We start from the raw sequence: 20,177 nt of genomic DNA, 5'->3' as shown, positions 1-20,177 counted from the left end.
TGGACGAGAACCTACGGCCAGACAGGCAGCAGCATGTGACCAGACAGGCAGCAGCATGTGACCAGACAGGCAGCAGCATGTGACCAGACAGGCAGCAGCATGTGACCAGACAGGCAGCAGCATGTGACCAGACAGGCAGCAGCATGTGACCAGACAGGCAGCAGCATGTGACCAGACAGGCAGCAGCATGTGACCAGACAGGCAGCAGCATGTGACCAGACAGGCAGCAGCGAGTGGCCAGCCAGGAGGGAGAGGATGGTGACCACGAGACGGAGGGTGAGGACAGCGACCAGGAGAGAATTGTTAGCTTTATTTACAGCACTGTAGGCTGCATATCATTGTCATTGTTTTTTGTCTATGCATTTATTTTGTGCTGTATACATTGTCTTTTTACTCTGATGAATGGAAGTTACTTTGTGTGTGAATAAAAACTGTTACAATTTCCTTGGCGGTATGAGTGCAATGTGTGATGTCGAACCTTGGAGGCTACTCCTACCCTAAAATCCTATTTCTTTCTTTATTTCAGTTTTATACACAACTGTATTCTGTTTGTCTGCTAGACAAAAACAGTACTGTAACCATTGTCAATGAAGAACTGAGCTAAGACTGACAGGTGGTGTCGTAAATAATTTTGCAAGTTCCCGTGTATGGTAAAAATAAATCTGAGTGTCAAAGTGAAGAAAATCCTAAGTCTGTACAAGTAAAAAATAAACTAAGTCCAAACGTTGAAAATTATTCTAAGTGTTGACCCGTCAAAAATCAGGCTAAGTCCAAACGTTGAAAATTATTCAAAGTCCAAACCAGTCAAATATCAGGCTAAGTCCAAACAGATGCACTGAAACTCAGAGTATTGATGCAAAAGTTTATTCCAACACGGGGTAAAAAAAAGGTATCCAAGTGAATAAGCTCCCAAGAGCAGACTGGCAAGTTCTCTCCAAACATCCACTTATATACTGTATTTTCTGCCTATTATTTGTGTCATTTTTTGCTATTGGTACCACACTGTTGGTCACAGATACATTATGCATCCTCACATTATTGGTACCTTTCTGTTGGTGACCATTTCTACGCTTTGTCACCCAATTGGCCCCTATACTAGGGTTTCTGATTACAGAAGCTGTGTCACGTTGGCATCTCTTTCCTTACATAAATCTGACCATGTCCAGGCTCGTGTTGGGTGCACACACAACTTTCTTCTAGTTGGTATGGGATGCTCGTGCTTTATAAACATAAGAAACCCCTAGACACAGACCTAGGCCTGACCTGGGTGACAGTTTCAGACTTGGTTTGCAGGAGTTTTCCTGCAGCTCGGCCATAAATGTATGTTTTAATTTACGGCTAGGCCTCTGCATTCCTTTGAGTGGTACTTCTCCATCCTCCTTTGCTATAACCAATGTCTTACACTTCTATTGTTTTTACTCAGTCACAGCTTAGCATCAAATTTCCCATTATACAACTTAGAGTATAATATAAGGAATAACTGAGACATTCACTTTTCAATTAGATAGTTCCATAAGTGTAACCCAGCTCCATCATTTCAACAGGGTGAAGTCATTTTCTTCATCAGTGGACAAGAAGGATATTTCAACAGTCCTCTGCCATAGTGACAAAACATCCAAACATTTGGACTTGCAGTGCTTACACAATGCCAAAGGGACAAAGCATTTTGGGGGCACTGACTGTTTCAATGAGAAGGAAATGTACTTTTGACACATGAGTGAACTGTTTTGGGAGAGGTATAAGCTTTTGCAGGTGAACCATGGTGTTGTGCCAAATCATCCACGTTATTTTGGCAAAAGCACTGTAGCGGGGTCTCGTCGTGTTCAAATAGAAATACTTAATTTATCATAAAGTTCGGGGCACCACCCTAATATTGGTTTAGGACATTAGGGAATCCTATATTTAACATGTAATAATCAGTCTCATCTTTAGGAATGAATTTGTTCTAAGTGTAGAGCCAATCGTAACATCAGTGAACACGCACGTCAAAATATCTTTACAATGAATTTATTCAAGTAAGGTAAACGGATCTTATGAACAAGTTAGATTATGGATTTGATATGAGTCATTGGTTTCAATGAACAGAATAAAATGGACTAACTTAAAGAAATACAGAAATGGTAAGTCAATGATTACATCCTTACAAATCATAAACGGAGCTCACGCCAATGCCATGTCTGGGAGGAAAGAGCGTTAGCCATAGTTACGTTTGATCAGGGGTTGATCAATGAGGTTGAGGGCGGTTTGCGCCAAAGGTCCATTTGAAGAATCGGAGGTGAAAGCGCGGCTGCGCTGCCGGGTCATGTGGCTGAGTCTGCAGGATCTCAGTCAAGTCGCAATGATAATTGCGTTTTTGGTTCTTCTGTTGAAACGTCCAGATAGTGTCGCGATCACTATAAAGTTGAATCTCAGGAGAAGCTTGGAGACGTCCTTTGGAACGCCAATCCCAATGGCGTTCATGCCATGGTTGGTTTCGCTGGAGTCCGAGATTGATGGTCATCTCAGATATTTATACAGTTCAGAGTTTGAGGGAGGACCTGTCTGGGGTCAGACGTTGATTGGGGGAAGCTGGGTTGTCAACTCCCCCCTCCTTCCTTCACACCTACCAAAGGTGTGATCTGGTCTCTGGCTGGTTCAAAAGATCATTCAAATATTGTTCTGGATATCTTAGTACAGTTACAAAATATAGATGAATGATTGTTTTATTATGAGAGCTTTGTGTAGATACCAAGAATGACATGGTTATCTTTCAGGAAGAAGGAGTAGTTACTAGAATCAAGATTTCAGTGAACACAACATTAAAACAAAGTAACAAACATGACACAAATATCCCTCCCATAATTCTCCACCTTGTACTCTCGTGGTAAAGGTGAAGTCGGAAGAACTTTCCTCAAAAGTTCTGATTAAGGTATGTTCTTTGTTCAAATGCCGCCAAAACGGATGCAAATGGTTGCTGGAGACGTGTTGTCTCAAGCACGCCCTTTGAAGCTTGCAAGCTAGCAGGAGGGCTGAGATTGGGGAGGTCCCCCCCCCAATTCTATGGTTCCTTTGCATCGGCGTTTGGTGGGTAATCAGCATACTGAGGGTGTCACAAGGGCTGATTAGGTTTGTCTGATGTGATTGAATCACTCTTCAGGTGTGGCAAGATGTTGGCTCCGTGTGGTCTTGCTGACCTCACTACAGCACCAAGAGTGTTGAGAATGTCCGGTTTGTTTTGAGAAATGAGCCAAAACAATTGAGAAGGATCTTTGCCATTTTTCTGGCACTGACTCTTTATATGGGAAGGGAATCTATTTTTGAAGGATGCGTGAACACTTTTGGGAGGGATATGAGCTTTTGCTGGTGAGCTGTAGTGTTGTGCTGAACTGGAAGACTGTTTTGCCAAATGATCTTAGAGTTTTGAGAATGTCATTTTTGTTTCAAGAAATGAGCCAAACCAATGGAGAAAAACTGTAAAGCAGAGGACAATCATAACAACACTGGTGCACACAAGTCCACACACACACACACACACACACAACAACACACTGGCTCACTGGCACACAGCCTTCCACCAAGTTAATCAATCCCCTGTCCTCATGTGCTCCATCCCTCTTGGCTAGGGAGTGATGAATGTCCTGATGTGCAGAGGGGAGCTTCTCCAGTACCTGGGCTCTGTCTCTGGGAACCCCTGTGTTTGTCCACCATGACGAGTGTCTCCTCAACACAGAGAGAGGCTCTGGTGGCTCAGCAGAGCGGGGCTGTGACTGGAGCTCTTCTTCTCTGCTCAGGTTCCTCCACAGCTGCATGTCTCTGTCTGGCTCTCTTGCTGCTCTCAGCCTCTGAGGAATGTCGCCCCCCAGTGGTGTGGAGAGGACATTGTGGATCTTTAGTCTCAGAGGTCCCTCACTTCCAGTGTGTCAGTGAGAGGAACGCCCTGGATCTGGCTCTAGTGCATGGACACTGGTTTAGACTTCTGCACACCATATTGATGTTAAATACATGGTTACACACAGAAAGGTGGAGGTCACATCAGATAACAATCCTTCTGTTGTCGTCCTGTGAAAAAGCCTTTGTCCTCCAGACCCAGAGAGCAGAAAGGATGGAAATGAGTGAATGGTCAGAACCAGGAAGAGGAGAGGAAGAGAGGATCCAAGGTAGAAGGAGTTACACCCCCCCCTCCCAACACCCCTCTTTTTCACTCACAGCGATGTTATTGTGTAAATGTGTGTGTGTGTGTGTGTGTAGGACCACTGGGTCACCAACAAACACACAGCATGTCTTCTATCATCCTATATAAAACATCTTTATTTCTCCTTATTTAGTCAGTAAAACACTATTTAGTTCACCACCTTTAGAATAACTGAAATCAGACAGGATTGTTGTTTGTCAACAAAGAAAACAAAACAAAAATTCAACACACCAATATTTTCAAACACAACAAACACTGTGATATCAATTACAACTGTATACAGGTCAATCTTCAATCACATCTATGTGAGCACAGTGTGTGAGAGTTTTTGTGGGCTATTCTACCTGACACAGGGACACTGAGGAGCCATAGTCATAAACCCAGAACCCAGGATAGAGGGGCTCAGTGAATGTGCTGTGGAATGTGTGCAGGTGGGTCAGTATGTCAGAGGAGACTGTGTAGAAGGACAGAGTGCCGGCCGGCCAGTCCAGATACACTCCTACTCTGTGGGAGCTGGAAGGAGGGGCAGGTATGTCAGTTCTATTATTATTGTGCCAGGCAGAGTAACTGTCATCATCACAGCTCAGACTCCAGGACTTGTTATTGCATCCAAGCAGACAGTCATCACCCCCTCCTCTCCTGCTGATTCCTTTATATGTCACTGCTATATAAACCTTTCTTCCACGCCACTCTGCCTCCCAGTAACACCGCCCAGACAGACTCTCTCTACACAGCATCTGTGCACAGTTCTGAAATCTCTCTGGGTGATCAGGATACGGCTGCTCCTCTCTCCTCCATGTCACCTTTCTGTTCTCCTCAGACAGAGAGAGGCGTCTGTGTGCTGTGTTTGGGTCCAGTGTGAGCTCACAGGCATCTGATGGGGGAAACCAAGACACAATATATTACTGATCATCATCATTCACATTAGAATGTCTCCCTCTTTCTGCCCTCCCCCTTTCATTCCTCCCCCACCTCCCTTATCTACTCCTGTACAACGGTACTTAGGAATGTTTTGCTGGACCTGATGTGAGTTTCCTCCAGGAACACAATGACTCTTATTGAGGGACTTGTTGCTTTTGTTGGTTTGTTGTCACTGATTTAACTTCTTGTACTCGCTGTGAATTATATTATTGTTGCTTTTCTACAGGTACACTCTTGCATTTTTGAGGTTCATGTTGTAACTTGTTTAACTACATGCTCTTATGTTTCTTCCCATTCGCACTTTTTTGCTTTTCACAATGTCTGCTTCATGTTTCGGCTCCCCACAATGTTTTATGGGCGTCTCTTTGTTTATCATAATTGACCTGTGCTCTTTAGTAAAGCTCTCTCTTGGAAGTCGCTTTGGAGAAAAGCGTCTGTTAAATGAATAAATGTATGTAAATGTTCTCTCCCTCCCCCACCTACTCCCCCCCCCCCCACCACCATTATCTACTCTCTCCCCCTACCCCCCTGACCTCCTCTCCCCCCACCCCCCCTTATCTACTCTTTGCCCCCCAACTCCTCTAATGTCAGAATTTCAAAATGCAAAAACAAGTCCAGTTCAGGTTGGGACGGTTAATTTTGCACTTCCAGACAGTACTGAAGAGTGAGAAACAAAGTTATTTGCGAGTCCTGGGGATGGAGTTGGAGGAAAGAGAGGAGGGGAGGGGTGAGAGGAGATAGGAAAGGGGAGGAGGAGATCAAGGGAGGTGAGAATAGAGGGGTGGAGGGGAGGGAGGAGGAGAGGGTAGGGCAGTGGAGAGGGAAGGAAGAGAGGAGTGAGGGAGGGAGGGGGAGAGGGAAGATGAGAAGGGAGGGAAGGGAGGTGAGAGAGAGGGGAGGGTGAAGGGAGGGCACATACGTGTGTCCATTTCTGACAGTGTCAAAGTCACTCATGGTATTGTCCCTGTATGACCCTGTGTACTAGAACTAAGTAGCAGTCAATACTCACATTTCCTCAGACCAGGTTTGATCCAGCACTCTCCACCATGATCCACACTGTAGGGAGAAGCAGAGGAATGATGAGGACACCTCACCTGTTGCTAAGTGACTAAAGTAAACATGTTGTTTCTATGTTTATCATCAGAGATGTAGTCCAGAAAGCAGGTTTTACAAACTCTGAGCCTAACCCTGAACTCTGACTTGATGAACCCTGAGATGGGAAGCACAGAGTTATCGCTTCCAGAAAAGATGATCTGAGTTAGTTTAATTCTAATTCACTGGAATTCATACAATGCCACTATCTTCTGGATAAGCCTCAAAGGGGCTGATGCCATACCAGGGGCCTGTACTACGAATCAAGATCAACATGCTCTGGATTAATTTCAGTTACCCGGCTACGCGAAGCCTAACAATCGCAGTCACGATAAGCGGTACTACGACGGCAGTTATCAACTCTCTAACTCAACCCAGATCTTTCCAATCTAGAGACGTGCGCGTTCACATAAAGGGGCGGTGTTTGCATCGTATGTCCAATCGCAAACATGGACAAAACAAGAGCCGCATATTTCACGCAAGAGGAGCAGACAATCTTACAAACTTTGTCTACTCCTCCTGCGTGAAATATTGTAATACAAGCATATCAGGAATACAGACATATAATCTAGACAAAATTCAACAAAGTCACTGCTGCCAAGCTGGCAGAAAATAGCAGACACTAAATGCGTAAGATACATGACTTATTGAAGATGTGACCATAATTACACGGGTGGATTCCACAACGTTAAACTTTTGTTGCTGTATTATTTAAGTTGCAACCCTGCAGTGGCAAACGATCGTGGGAGCAAATGCAAGATAAATATAAAACCATAATTCAAAACGGTAAGTAGCAGCGGGCAATGCTTGCACATATTTTAAGGCCAACAAGTACAAGACTGTATTGCCTGAATTAGTCCCTTTTGTAGCTACAAAAGGCCTATAGAACAATGAAATTGCCTGCACCCAACAGGAAGAAAAATTAGGCAACTGGTGGCAGCAGGTTGGAAGCCCAGGCCTATGTATGTTTCAAGTAATCTATGTGACCATGTTCATTCAACAATTATTTATGAATATTTTAGGAGTGAAATGTATTACTGTTCTCTGCAGTGACAGGAAATACAGTGGTGTTGCTGCCACCACCCACTGTCGTCCCACTGTGCCATACAGAGGTAACAGTGAAACTAATAGTCATACGCCAGTATGTATGCCATATGTGGTTGCTGAATATTGATCAAATATACCATTTACTTTCTCAAGTGGAGGTCCTAGATGATCAGGAAACTGTGTCTGCCTGCTCATTTTGGAGGTACACTTTTGAGTTTTATTTACCACTTGCAACACAGATGGTGAGTGTGTGAACGTGTGGCTGTGATTGAAGTGTCTGTAATGACTTACTAATGGTGGTGGTCTCAACATAAGACACAAGTCCTTAAAGTGCTCATTTCAAATATGACTCAATTGTATAAATGTATATGGTTAAACTCAGCAGGAAGAGGAACTTCTTCCTCCCCCTGAGCCTAGGGCCAAGACAAAAACACAAGGTATAAGCAATGAACCACAGTAGTCAAATGGACACCTTCAACTTTCTCCAAGTGTGCCTTGCAAAGGGACAATGTTCTTTATTTGTTTCAGGTTGGAGCAGACAATGTGAGGGCCCTGTATAAAATAATCTTTTGTGGGGGGGGGGGGGGTTCATCACTTCTCTCTTTCAATGTCCTATTTATTATTTTTGAAGAATGCTATGAAAGTGAATGAAACATCAAAATTCTATGAGAAATGATCATTTATGTATCATTTGTGAAGAGCTTTGTACAGAACCCATTGTTCTTTTTGGTTTGAAAGGTTTTGGTTGAAAGAAACCCCAATTTCTGATATGGAAATAATTAGAAAATGGGTCATTGCAACCCAAGGACAAAAGGGTTAAGGGGAGACACCCCAGTGAATAGGGATAATATATCAACATGAAACCTCCCAAGTTGATAACTAATTGTAGGTCAAATAATGTTTTCATTACTAGTTTTCTGTAAATGTAGGCCTATGTTTAAATGAGCAAATGATTAAGTTGTAAAATATGATGTTCTTTGCATACATTTCCAGAACGGAAATCCGAACATTGAGTGAAAAACCTTGTTTCATTTTGTCAACATATTAGAGTCCAAAGTTTTTACAAAGGGCACTTTGGATATCTATTTTTCATCACTCCATTAATCAGAATATGGTGGCAATAGCCATTAAATAAAATCCGTTCAAAATTGCGTGGCAGACCGTGTTCTTGCTCAGGTTCTCCGCATCACCCACACTATATAATTACCCAAAGCGAAATAACGAAACGCTATGCATTCAGTCTGTGGGACTGAGATTTCATTCAGTCTAGGGAGAGAGCCAGCCAACGGCCCACCTTTCTCAACCTCCCCTACTCCAGAAACTCTGAATTATAAAGGATTTATCCCAACACAGATATTTAATGGATTTACAAAGATCTCTCAAAGGCAATACTGCTTGTGGACACAAGAAGAACTATTGGAATTTGTGTGACAATTTATGCTTTATCTTTTTAATGAAACTTCCTTTACTGTTATGATAAGTCAGTCAATCTTGATATCAAAATGATTGTACCATACTAACAAAACTATTTCCGAACGTTGTATTGTTATATTTTGAAGTTTAACCATTCCATGGACATTTGAAATATTGACTTCAATCTACCGACCACTTCACACTTATCTTATCTCAGGACAACGCCCAGTCAGGTAAACTGACCAATGAAAAGTTTACCCTCAAAAAGGGATACCCCACATTTCTTGGATTATAAAAACCCAAGATGAACAATCACTCCCTGCTTGTTCGTAATGAATTAAATGGAGGTGAACGTGTCATTTCTAAATTATTCCTCTCAACCTGCAAATTCACTGAGCGCCCAGAACCTTGACAAAAGATTCCGCTGTTCTATTTTCATTGGACGATAACGAAACTGGCATATATTTCTTACTTGTGAACATTGGCATATTGTGGTTGAATTTGTCACCTTTGATTTTAGTTTGCAAATGATTTAACCTAAATCTCGTTAGGATTATCCTACCATTGCATAAACTGTCCAGTTGTCTCTTGAGGCCTATCTCTCTCTCTCTCCCCTTCCCTTTTCCCTCTCCACGTGCTCTCCCATTTGTGTATCCCGCTTCCATAACGGTATACGACCTTCTGTACTGTTGTAGCCAAACTAACCCATAACTTATCTGGTATTTGTTCATACCAATTACATTTGCTTAAAATAAATCATTGTGTATAATATTTGCGTATCCCTAATGTTATCTGATATGCTCTCCTTTCATAGAATTCACTACTTAAGATTAGACTGATTATTACGAGTGCTATTATTCAATATTATTAAATAAGGTTTCCTCTGTCCCTTTAACAAATCAGAGGTGGTGACCCCAAGAACTCGATAGTTTATCATAAATTAAGTATTGCTAATCTTAAACGTGCATTCCACGCTACATCATCTACACTCGTGTGTCTCTCTTGTGTCTAGCAAAGGGAGTGATTGACGGCTAATATTAACCAATCGAAACTCATTAACGCATTAACGTTAAGAGTCTAAATATTAAGTTTAATTGGTTGTGTAACGTTGGATAGAACGGTGGACCGGTCACTGTATCAGCTCACAGCAGGCACATACTACTGTGCAATTATCCAGCATTTTGTAGAGGAATGAAAACGTTTATTCAAGAAGGCCCACAAAGACAATGTCTAGCTAGCTAGCTGGCTTACTATCGCGCTGTTTAGCGAGTAAGGCATTTTCAAGCAATTTGTACTTACTGTCGAAGGCACACCATCAGTATGGAAGCAAATCGTGACCAAAATTCAAATGAAAATGCATTTCCAGAAATGCTTTTTCATTTTAAGAATGTGGCTGCATTATTTGACTCATAAATAAAATGAGTAATCAATCATTCTATTTGCATTTTAATTTTCTTCTTTAAGACTGCTCATTTTTTCACTTAATTAAAATGAAAACGAAAAAGACATTTGAAATTTAATTTTCAAAATATGCCCCAGCAAATAGATCAAAAAATTTGATTTGAAATCTAAAATTCGAAAATGAAAACGCATTTCCAGAAATGCGTTTTCATTTTCAAGAACATGGCTGCAAAATCGTGACCACAATTCAAATTCAAATGCATTTCCAGAAATGCATTTTCGTTTTCGTGTCCTGCCCGCAAAGAACTGCCCATAATTCGAAAACGAAAATGCATTCTGAGCGGCGCAGCAGAGTGACGTCAGTAGCCTCTCTTTTTCAGCTACCTGCTGACCGAGCTACCCATCTTGTTCGGTAGGGGGCGGTGTGCACATACGCATTGCATTACATGACAACATTTGCCGGGAAATTGACTGAATTGCCGAGTCTTTAGAGGACACATCACAGATCATGGCGCTCCCTCTAATTGTGCATACATTGATAGAATTAGCTGAGCTGGTAGAAACTAATAATATATCTGAGTCTGATGCCCGTGACCGAGTAGAACAAACTGAGTTGCTAGTTGCTTGAGGAAGACCCAGATTATCTGGGATAGCACATACTTCATTTTCGAATTTTAGATTTCAAATCGAATTTTGGTATCTATTTGCTGGGGCATATTTTGAAAATTAAATTTCAAATGTCTTTTTCGTTTTCATTTTAATTAAGTGAAAGAATGAGCAGTCTTAAAGAAGAAAATTAAAATGCAAATAGAATGATTGATTACTCATTTTATTTATGAGTCAAATAATGCAGCCACATTCTTAAAATGAAAAAGCATTTCTGGAAATGCATTTTTATTTGAATTTTGGTCACGATTTGCTTCCATACATCAGGAGTCGATCCTTTAAGAATCTGAAAGCGCCTTACAGGCGGCAAAATCATTGAACGCGCTAGCATACAACCATCAAGGCAGAGGACAACACTGCCACCTACCGGATAGGATGGCACTGTCGGAGGGGGGGGGGGGGGGGGGGGGGGGGCAGGGGGGAGAGGCTTACATTTGTGAATCAGACAGCCATTTGTTTGTGGATCGCAAAAGACCGAAAAGATTGTCTAAAAATTACGTAATAGAAAGGATTGGCACGCGTTTATTGGGCGATCCACAAATGCAGATTCAACACTTCACACGCAAATTGTAGATTTACAAATGACAGACCATGAGAAATGCACTCACGAAACGTTAAGTATTTTAAGAAATTACAAACGATATATTTACGAATGGACATCTATGTGTACAAATCATAGCACATTTATGTAAATGCCAACTTACAAATCACGAGTTAGAATTTTGTTTTTGTGGATCGCAAAACACATTTGTAAATCGTGAAACATTTGTGGATCATGGTACTTGCATTCACGAATACTTTTGAGACATATCTCTCTCCATAGTTCCCTGCCATTTAGCTGCACATTGTCCAACTATTAATGACTGGTTGTCTAATTAAATATCCTTATACATATTTACATCAAAATCTATTAAAAACTATACAACCTAGGTCATGTGTGATAGACAGACGAAAATGTCCAATGATACTAGACACAGAAATGGCTATATTTATGGGCTTAGATGGTTTTGGGAGCAGTGTTCCCGCCTCCCGACAAATATTTTTCTTCTAGGGAGACACAAAACTTTTTTTTTACAAGTACACAAATCTTTTTCTTCTACGGAGACACAAAAATTTTTTTCACAAGTACACAAATCTTTTTTGCAAGTTACAAATCTTTTTTGCAAGTACACAAATCATTTTCTACAGAGACACAAATCTTTTTTGCAAGTTACAAATCGTTTTTACAGAGCTCGCTCTCCTGGCACTAGTTTCACGCCATACACTACACCCTACAAACAAAATGGCCGCAATTTAGAGCCTCTCCATGTGGTCATTTTATATCAAATATTTATTCATTGAATTGAAAGAAAATGTGCCATATTGTGTTATGTGTCGTTATCGGGATATGAAAGGATCTATATCAGGATATGAAATTTTGGTAATATCGCACAGCCCTACTGCATACTACAATATAACAGCACATTATCGGTAATACTTTTAAAACTGAGAAATCGTGAATAATTGCTTTTAAGGTGTAGACCCATACATGTTCTGCCTGTGCCCCCAACATGTTCAGTTAGGGGCTACAGTGCTGCTAGTAAAACAAGTTAGTCTGGAGCCCTGGATGAGGAAAGGACACCCCATGTCTGATAGTTGCTTCAGGCTCGGCATGAAGGAGGAGAGAGGGAGAAATTCATGGTTTGTTAAACAAAAGCTGCCAGCAAGCAGGTTAGGTTAGTTACCGTGGTAATTAGTGCTGTCAAACGATTAAAATATTTAATCGCGATTAATCGCATTAATGTCATAGTTAACTCACAATTAATCACAATTAATCGCACATTTGTATCTATTCTAAATGTCCCTGATTTCTTTTTGTCCCAATCTTTTTTCAAATTTTAATGCTCTTATCAACATAGAAAAGTGGTTCGGATTGCTTTGTGCAAATATATTTTTTATTGAAAACAACATTGCAATCGCCTGGCTTTGACGAGGGGGCAGAGAATTCGCATCAGCTGTGTGCTTGGCCATCAAGTGGTATTTCAGACTGGACGTGCTGCGATGATAGCTCAGTTTACAACGACAAAACACACAGATCACTGGTCTTGTCAATAGAACCATTTGGCAACTTTTTAAAAGCAAACTTTCCATTCAGAATCTTATTGGCATCCATTTCGGTATCTCGCGCTCGTCATCCACTCAAAACGTAACGTTAGCCTACTACCAGAGAAAGTCTAATATCCGTAAACGGGCTCTGCTACTACTCTTTAACCAGCTCGCAAGCCAAACGAGTGTTTGGCGTGCCTGTTGCTTTGTTTCCGGTCTAGCTAGATCCGGTGTGGTGTTGTAGTTTTTCTAACGTCGGTAGTTGTTGCAACAGCATGTGAAAAAAACTACAAAGTTTGCTAGGCCAAAAAGAGCGTTAATCGCGCGATAAAATAATTGACGCCGTTAATTTGGGTTTGCGTTAACGCCGTTAATAACGCGTTAAACTGACAGCACTAGTGGTAATGTAACCAGAGTTTGTGTTTCCTCTGGAACAGAAAACCCAGAGTTTCCCTCATCTCACGGTTAACAAACTCACTGTTTTTACTTAAACCCACTTTCTGGAATAGACCCCAGGAAATACAATTATGATTGTAGCTATCTAAATATAATTGCACTAAAGGCTATTGTAGATTATATAGGGTTTCTCTCTTCCTAACCCACTGTCCTAAATAAACATGCAGTCTGTGATTGTATAATCATGAAATGCAAGGCCTATGAACCAGTGGCGGCTGCTGGTCTTTCAAAGAGGTGAAGCTCATTTTCGGCCTACATCATAAAATGTTACAATTCATTTGGCTAGTTCACTGGCTAGTTCACCCCTACGACACTAGCATAGCCTATTGTATGAATGAATAAACAAACGATCTAACGAAACAATGTTAAACTCAAAGGAGGAAATGTGGGTATTAGGTTAAACTGAAACGTGGTGTATAACTGTATGAAATGTATGATGATAATTGGCTAGCAATTTCGCCAAGCAAATACCAAGAAATAGGTTGCAGCAGTTTGTCTTTCAACTTCACTTGCAAAATCCGCAACGGGAGCTTGCCTTTTTATAGTACAAAATCGCTGTCAATCAAATCAATCACCCAGCGTCCAGGCCAGCCCACTCCTCCATTCACCCACAGAGATGCTGAACGTCCAGGGCGGGACATAATCGCAGCATTTATCTAATGACGTATAGTTTGGAAGCACTGAAAAAAACTGTTCAAAGCAGCCCCATGGAAGCTGAGCTTCAACAGAGAAATGCACTGTGGCGCTGCGGGAATGTATGAGAAGGAAGTCAGTCGAGCTGCTAATATATGTAGCTGATTCTGAACGAATATTTAGCTGATTCGATATGAACGTGTTCTAACGCATTTAAAATGTTAACACAATTGTTAATATTTGTAGGGCTGTCCCCACTTAGTCGACAAGTCGATTTTCTGGTCGATATGCTCTTGGTCGACTAAGATTTTTTTAGTCGAGCTGCCATATGGCAGTGTGAGATCTGATTCCCGCTTGTTTCATAATTGCTGAATTAACAAAATGTTGTAACAGAAATTGTAGAATATATTATTTAAGACAAATAAACCAACTCTAAAAATATTTAAGTTAAAAGAAAAGGTGTTACTGTTTTCCCTTTCGTTAATCTGTGCTTTGTTTTGTTTTGGTATTTTGGACACGGCACAAGCACAATTGCTGCAGAACTACAAACTATGCCATAGCCTACTTTGTCAGTGTTATTAGTCAAAATGGCAAAGAAATCTGTGGTATGGCAGTATTTCATGAAAGCACATTTATATTGTACAGGGTGACTCGAAAAATGTTGAATGCAAACTCTGCCAACAACGGTTTATTTTTCATAGTTCAACGTCGAATATGATGTAGCCTATCACCCGAAAAACGTAAGTTGGTCTTTCCCTACTTCGCTCATGCTAATGCGCTGGGTTGATAAATGAATATGCTTATTATAAGAATCACATCCAAATCTAATGACATTACCTTCTCCGGCCATGACAACAAAATCTTTCTCTGTTGCAATGTTCCCCACTCAGCTTCTACACAAGTTTGCATGCTGCAAGTTTTCAGGCAGTGATAAGCACGCTTTGATGATTTGCATGTCAACAAACAATATTTTTAAGTTGTAGTACATTGTAAGAGATACTAAATACCATCGGCGTTCGGTTACAACAGGACTGGTGATACGAGTCTTATTATTAGTAGGTTATTAGCGGCTGAATCTGCAATGTCCAGCAGCAATTGAGTCAGATGGCGTTTTTTTTTCTTTTTTTTTAAGCGTTTCAAAGTTCGATTAGTCGATTTTCAGACGTTTTTGTCAAGTCTTAGTCGACCAAAGAAAATCTTAGTCGGGGACAGCCCTAAATATTTGCCCATTAATTTTTTGTTAGGGGAAGCCCTTGCAGTCTTAAAGAAATCGCCACTGCTCTGAACATACTTAGATGTCTATTCAGTGTTAAGCAACATTACATTAAGAGGTATATAAATACACAAACATATCCTTACTTGAGTTTCTCCAGTCTGCGGTGTGGATCCTCCAGTCCAGCAGAGAGCAGCTTCAATCCTTTTTCTCCTGGATGATTGTAGCTCAGGTCCAGTTCCCTCAGGTGGAAGGGGTTGGATCTCAGAACTGAGGCCAGAGAAGCACAGCCTTCCTCTGTGACCAGACAGCCTGACAGCCTGTAGAAAGAGGATCAATGTTGTGACAGAATCCATCTGGGCCTCCGGAGTGAATCAGCACAGAGGGGTTTGGCAGGTGCTGTCATAGCTGTTCCTCGCCCTCATTAGACAGAGTGACCTTTCCCCCCAGTTCAGGAAGGTTAGGTTTGTGTTCAGTTTGGTGGTAGTAGTTCTATGGAACATCAGGACGTCTTCTACATAAAGCCCACTCAAAAAAACGAGGATTCAAGTCCCAAACCTGTCTAATACACACAAATTAGTTGGGGCTATAGACCCTATTCTTAAGCAGTCCGAGTTGAGACATAGAACATGGATCATATCTATCCATTATTGCAGAAAGCAATGTTCACGGCCACGTGACCTCTCCCTTTAATAAATTCTCTCTAAACCGAGTTCTATGACAGCTCGATGTAGCATATATCATTGCCGCCGCTGCTTCATAATTTTATTACATATCAGATATCGCAATTAGGAGGATGAGCTACTGACGTTAACCACTCAATAAGTCATGACAACCTAATAAACAACAGCGAACGGCCACTACTACCCCCCCCCCCCCCCTTCTCTGCTGAAAACAATCCCTGAGAAAACCCTAGCTGACTAGGATACAAAACCCTCTCCTGCTGCCTCTTTCTAGCTACGTATGTGTAACTACCTCCCATTCCCCACACCCTGCCGCAGTCAATTAAAACGTAATTTATACATATAGCTCTAAAGTGGTAAAATATCAGCCTACCTGCCGAACTTGTTCCACTGAGTTTGATTCCAACTGAAGAATATCCCACTTCAGTCACTCTGTAGCTACAAAGGGTCCTGGTTTATACCCTTAGAATTTCCTGTGGTAATCCTGAGGTAATTTGCTTCTAGATTACTGTAAAAAACCTCTGTGAATTTATTTGTTCTGGACCGGCTACTAATAGACTTGGAATGTTCTGAGTAGATAGACTTCTGGTTCCCCCATCTTTGTTATCATTGTTCTTTTTAGCAACATGGCTATCTGATCCAGAGACAGAGATCACATGACGGAGCATGCCAACAAACACTAGCATTGTAAAATAAGTTCTTCTAAAAAACTAAAGGGGAGTGTCGTGGAAGTTTTTGAGAGAATCAATCGTTCAAGCTGAAGTCGGGTGAAGTACAGAGTTAATGTTTATTTGACGTAGATTTAAACATAATAACGAAACTACAAAGTTTGCTTGGCCAAAAAGAACGTTAATCGCGCGATAAAAAAAATGGACGCCGTTAAAATGGGTTTGCGTTAACGCCGTTAATAACGCGTTAAACTGACAGCACTATATTCTAGTTTAAAGTTGTAACAGTCATGTTTGCATTCTGTGCTCTTTTTGCTTTAATGTTAGGACACATTAGCAGGGCCAATCTGATATGTGTTTGAAATCTCACTTGGTATGGGGCATTTGGTTGACTATCCCTGCATCTCAGATGGAATCAGGGGCGTAGCCAGAAAAATATTTTATGGTAGGCCTAGAAAAATATGGATAGGCATCTTTTCAGTTTTTTTTTACTTATTTACTTTGCGATGTGCACCTGGTGCATAATTCTTCGGAGATATTTTTGTTTTAGGGTAAGCCTTCGAACAAATTGGGTAGGCCTGGGTAGGCACAGGCCTACCCGTGGCTACGCCCCTGGATGGAATACTACCATCCTATGAAGTAAAGTACCAGTATGTCAGAATAAATTTGAATAGCCAGTTCCATACATATATACAGTATCAGGGTATATGCAGGAATCCTGAAGTTAATTTCAATACCTTTTTAACACTTTTTGAACACTTGTCCTTCTAAGGACAAGTTCTACTTCAAGTTCTAATCTGCAAAAAACCTTAAACTTAATAAACAGCTGTAGTTTGCAAATAAATCTATAGAGCACAACCATACAACAGAACTCAGATAAGCTCGGAAGAAACAAAGCTCAAAATAATAAATTAATGAATAAAAGGCAAGGTTTATAGAAATATTTGAATGTTTGAGTTCAGTAAGCGAAGATTCACCACAGTATTGAGACACCTGTTTAAGTCCGCGCGCATCGTTGATGTGCCACCCATAGCCACCCTGATGTCGGCAGACCTTTTTCAGGGACAGGCTTCAGCCATTGTATAAATATGTAAAACCTCATAAAATCGGGATTAAGATTTTTGAATACCTTTTAGGGGCCTTAATTTTCCCTAAATGGATTTATCAACTTTTAATACTTTTTAAGACTGCGCGGATACCCTGAGTATATACAGTAGTATTATACATCAAGCACACTTTTCTTGCCATTCCTAATTTGAAACCCTTCATGTAGTGGAAGAGGCGTCAACCACAGGAACAACAGCCACAGCCAGATGCTAAACTCACTGCCCAGGTAAATGTACAATAATATGATGAATAGTATATCTTAACCCTTGTGTTGTCTTCAGGGTCAAACATGACTGTTTTTATATTTAACAGCAGAGAAAACCCTAAAATTGTATTTTTTTTTTTACTTCAATGTCTTCCTTTTCCTAGTGACCCTAACATTCATAAAAGGTAAAAAAATAAATAGCACAACAACCACCGACACACACGTACACAATAAGGAATTTAGATTATGTGTGCTACTGATTTAGGTTACAGAGTCTATAAAGGTGGTGAAGATGACAGTACCTCCATTTCTCTCTTTGCGAAAGCCATGACTGCACATTTCAGTGTTGTAATAAAACAAGTGGTGTTCACAGATTAAAGTCAATGTTTTTCCACTGTGAAGAGGGAAACCCCAGATGTTCACAAAGTTTGATGAATGACAGGTTGTGTTTCAATGAAAAATAGGTTTATGGTTGAACATTTAATAAAGCTGTATTTTATTACTAGTGCTGTCAGTTTAACGCGTTATTAACGGCGTTAACGCAAACCCAAATTAACGGCGTCAATTATTTTATCGCGCGATTAACGCTCTTTTTGGCCTAGCAAACTTTGTCGTTTTTTTCACATGCTGTTGCAACAACTACCGACGTTAGAAAAACTACAACACCACACCGGATCTAGTTAGACCGGAAACAAAACAACAGGCACGCCAAACACTCGTTTGGCTTGCGAGCTGGCTAAAGAGTAGTAGCAGAGCCCGTTTACGGATATTAGACATTCTCTGGTAGTAGGCTATCGTTACGTTTTGAGTGGATGACGAGCGCGAGATGCCGAAATGGATGCCAATAAGATTCTGAATGGAAAGTTTGCTTTAAAAAAGTTGCCAAATGGTTCTATTGACAAGACCAGTGATCTGTGTGTTTTGTCGTTGTAAACTGAGCTATCATCGCAGCACGTCCAGTCTGAAATACCACTTGATGGCCAAGCACACAGCTGATGCGAATTCTCTGCCCCCTCGTCAAAGCCAGGCGATTGCAATGTTGTTTTCAATAAAAAAAATATTTGCACAAAGCAATCCGAACCACTTTTCTATGTTGATAAGAGCATTAAAATTTGAAAAAAGATTGGGACAAAAAGAAATCAGGGACATTTAGAATAGATAAAAATGTGCGATTAATTGTGATTAATCGTGAGTTAACTATGACATTAATGCGATTAATCGCGATTAAATATTTTAATCGTTTGACAGCACTATTTATTACCCTTTGGGCAAGGGCATACAGATTGTTAACACTACCCAAAGAGACTGCAATCATGTTGCACATTCAGAAATGGTTGCATCAACATTTTCATTCTGTCTAAAATGAACAAAAACATGAAATAAAATACAAGCCAATCATTATGTACAGCATGTTTTAGAGTGTTTCAGATGCAGCAAATCTGCCTGTTTCTTATCAAACCAGTCCTCACTGATGACTAGAAGGCATATCTCATTCTTGGCAGTAAGTTTATACCCAACTTGAGACTCAACTTTTGTCTAAATCAACCATACAAATACAGCAGTGTACCAGATGGTGATGGCGGAGGTGAAGATAGACTTAATGATGGCTGTGTAGAAGTGCACCACCCTTGTCTTTAGCAGGTTGGACTTCTTCAGCTGCCGCAGGAAGTACATCCTCTGTTGAGCTTTCTTGGTGAGGGACCTGATGTTCAGCTCTCACTTGAGGTCCTAGGAGATGATAGAGCCCAGGAAGCTGAAGGCTCCACAGTGGAGTTAGGATGGAGGAGTCACACAGCATGATGGGGCTGAGTGGGACCAGGCTCTTTCTGAAATCCACAACCAACTCCACTGTCTTCAGAGGGTTGAGCTCCAAGTAGTTCAGGCTGCACCAGTTCATCAGATGGTCAACTTCACACCTGGAGGTGGACTCATCATCACCAGAGACGAGTCCCATAATAGAGTTCAATAATTCCATGAGGAGTAGTGTGTATGTGGTCACTACTGTGTTAGATCAATTTCAAAACATACCAAAGCATGTATTGTGTTATTGTATCTCACTGGTGAATTAATCTTTTAAGTTTCATGTCACAATAACACAATCAAGCTAACAATTTCTGAACATTATCATATATTCATTGATTGTTTGATTTTGTCAGTACAAGAGTGCCATAGATCTCATCTATAGCATTGATAATAGGGTAAGGGTTTTTTATGTAACCCTAAACACCTAGACAGTGCCAGCCTCCCTGACTGAAACATGAAGTCTGTTCCAAAGGAGAGAAGCTCTATATGAGAACACCTGTTGTTTTCAGCTTGCAACAGTTACCCAACACCCATGGAAAATGATCAGACTGATATTCTTTATTTCTACCTCTAGAGGCTAGTAGTGTTTGTGATCCCTCCCTAATGATAACCT

The 20,177-nt window shown here is 40.9% G+C and overlaps 1 protein-coding gene across 1 annotated transcript; it reads right to left on the bottom strand.

The window, feature by feature from the left end:
• Window positions 1–4,276: 4,276 nt before the first annotated feature.
• LOC146219463 (E3 ubiquitin-protein ligase TRIM65-like) lies at window positions 4,277–19,715 on the bottom strand. The gene is made up of 5 exons (XM_084695267.1): window positions 19,482–19,715; window positions 19,329–19,417; window positions 15,245–15,424; window positions 6,102–6,148; window positions 4,277–5,045 (listed from the first exon to the last, which is right to left on the bottom strand). Exons 1-5 carry the CDS (start codon window positions 19,713–19,715, stop codon window positions 4,507–4,509), a joined length of 1,089 nt encoding a protein of 362 aa, XP_084551393.1. The 3' UTR covers window positions 4,277–4,506.
• Between the last annotated feature and the right edge of the window lie 462 nt (window positions 19,716–20,177).

The sequence above is a fragment of the Hypomesus nipponensis genome, chromosome 28 (genome assembly GCF_054491055.1).
Source record: "Hypomesus nipponensis isolate SF chromosome 28, ASM5449105v1, whole genome shotgun sequence".
Lineage (NCBI taxonomy): Eukaryota > Metazoa > Chordata > Actinopteri > Osmeriformes > Osmeridae > Hypomesus > Hypomesus nipponensis.
This window is presented reverse-complemented; position numbering and strand designations above follow the sequence as displayed.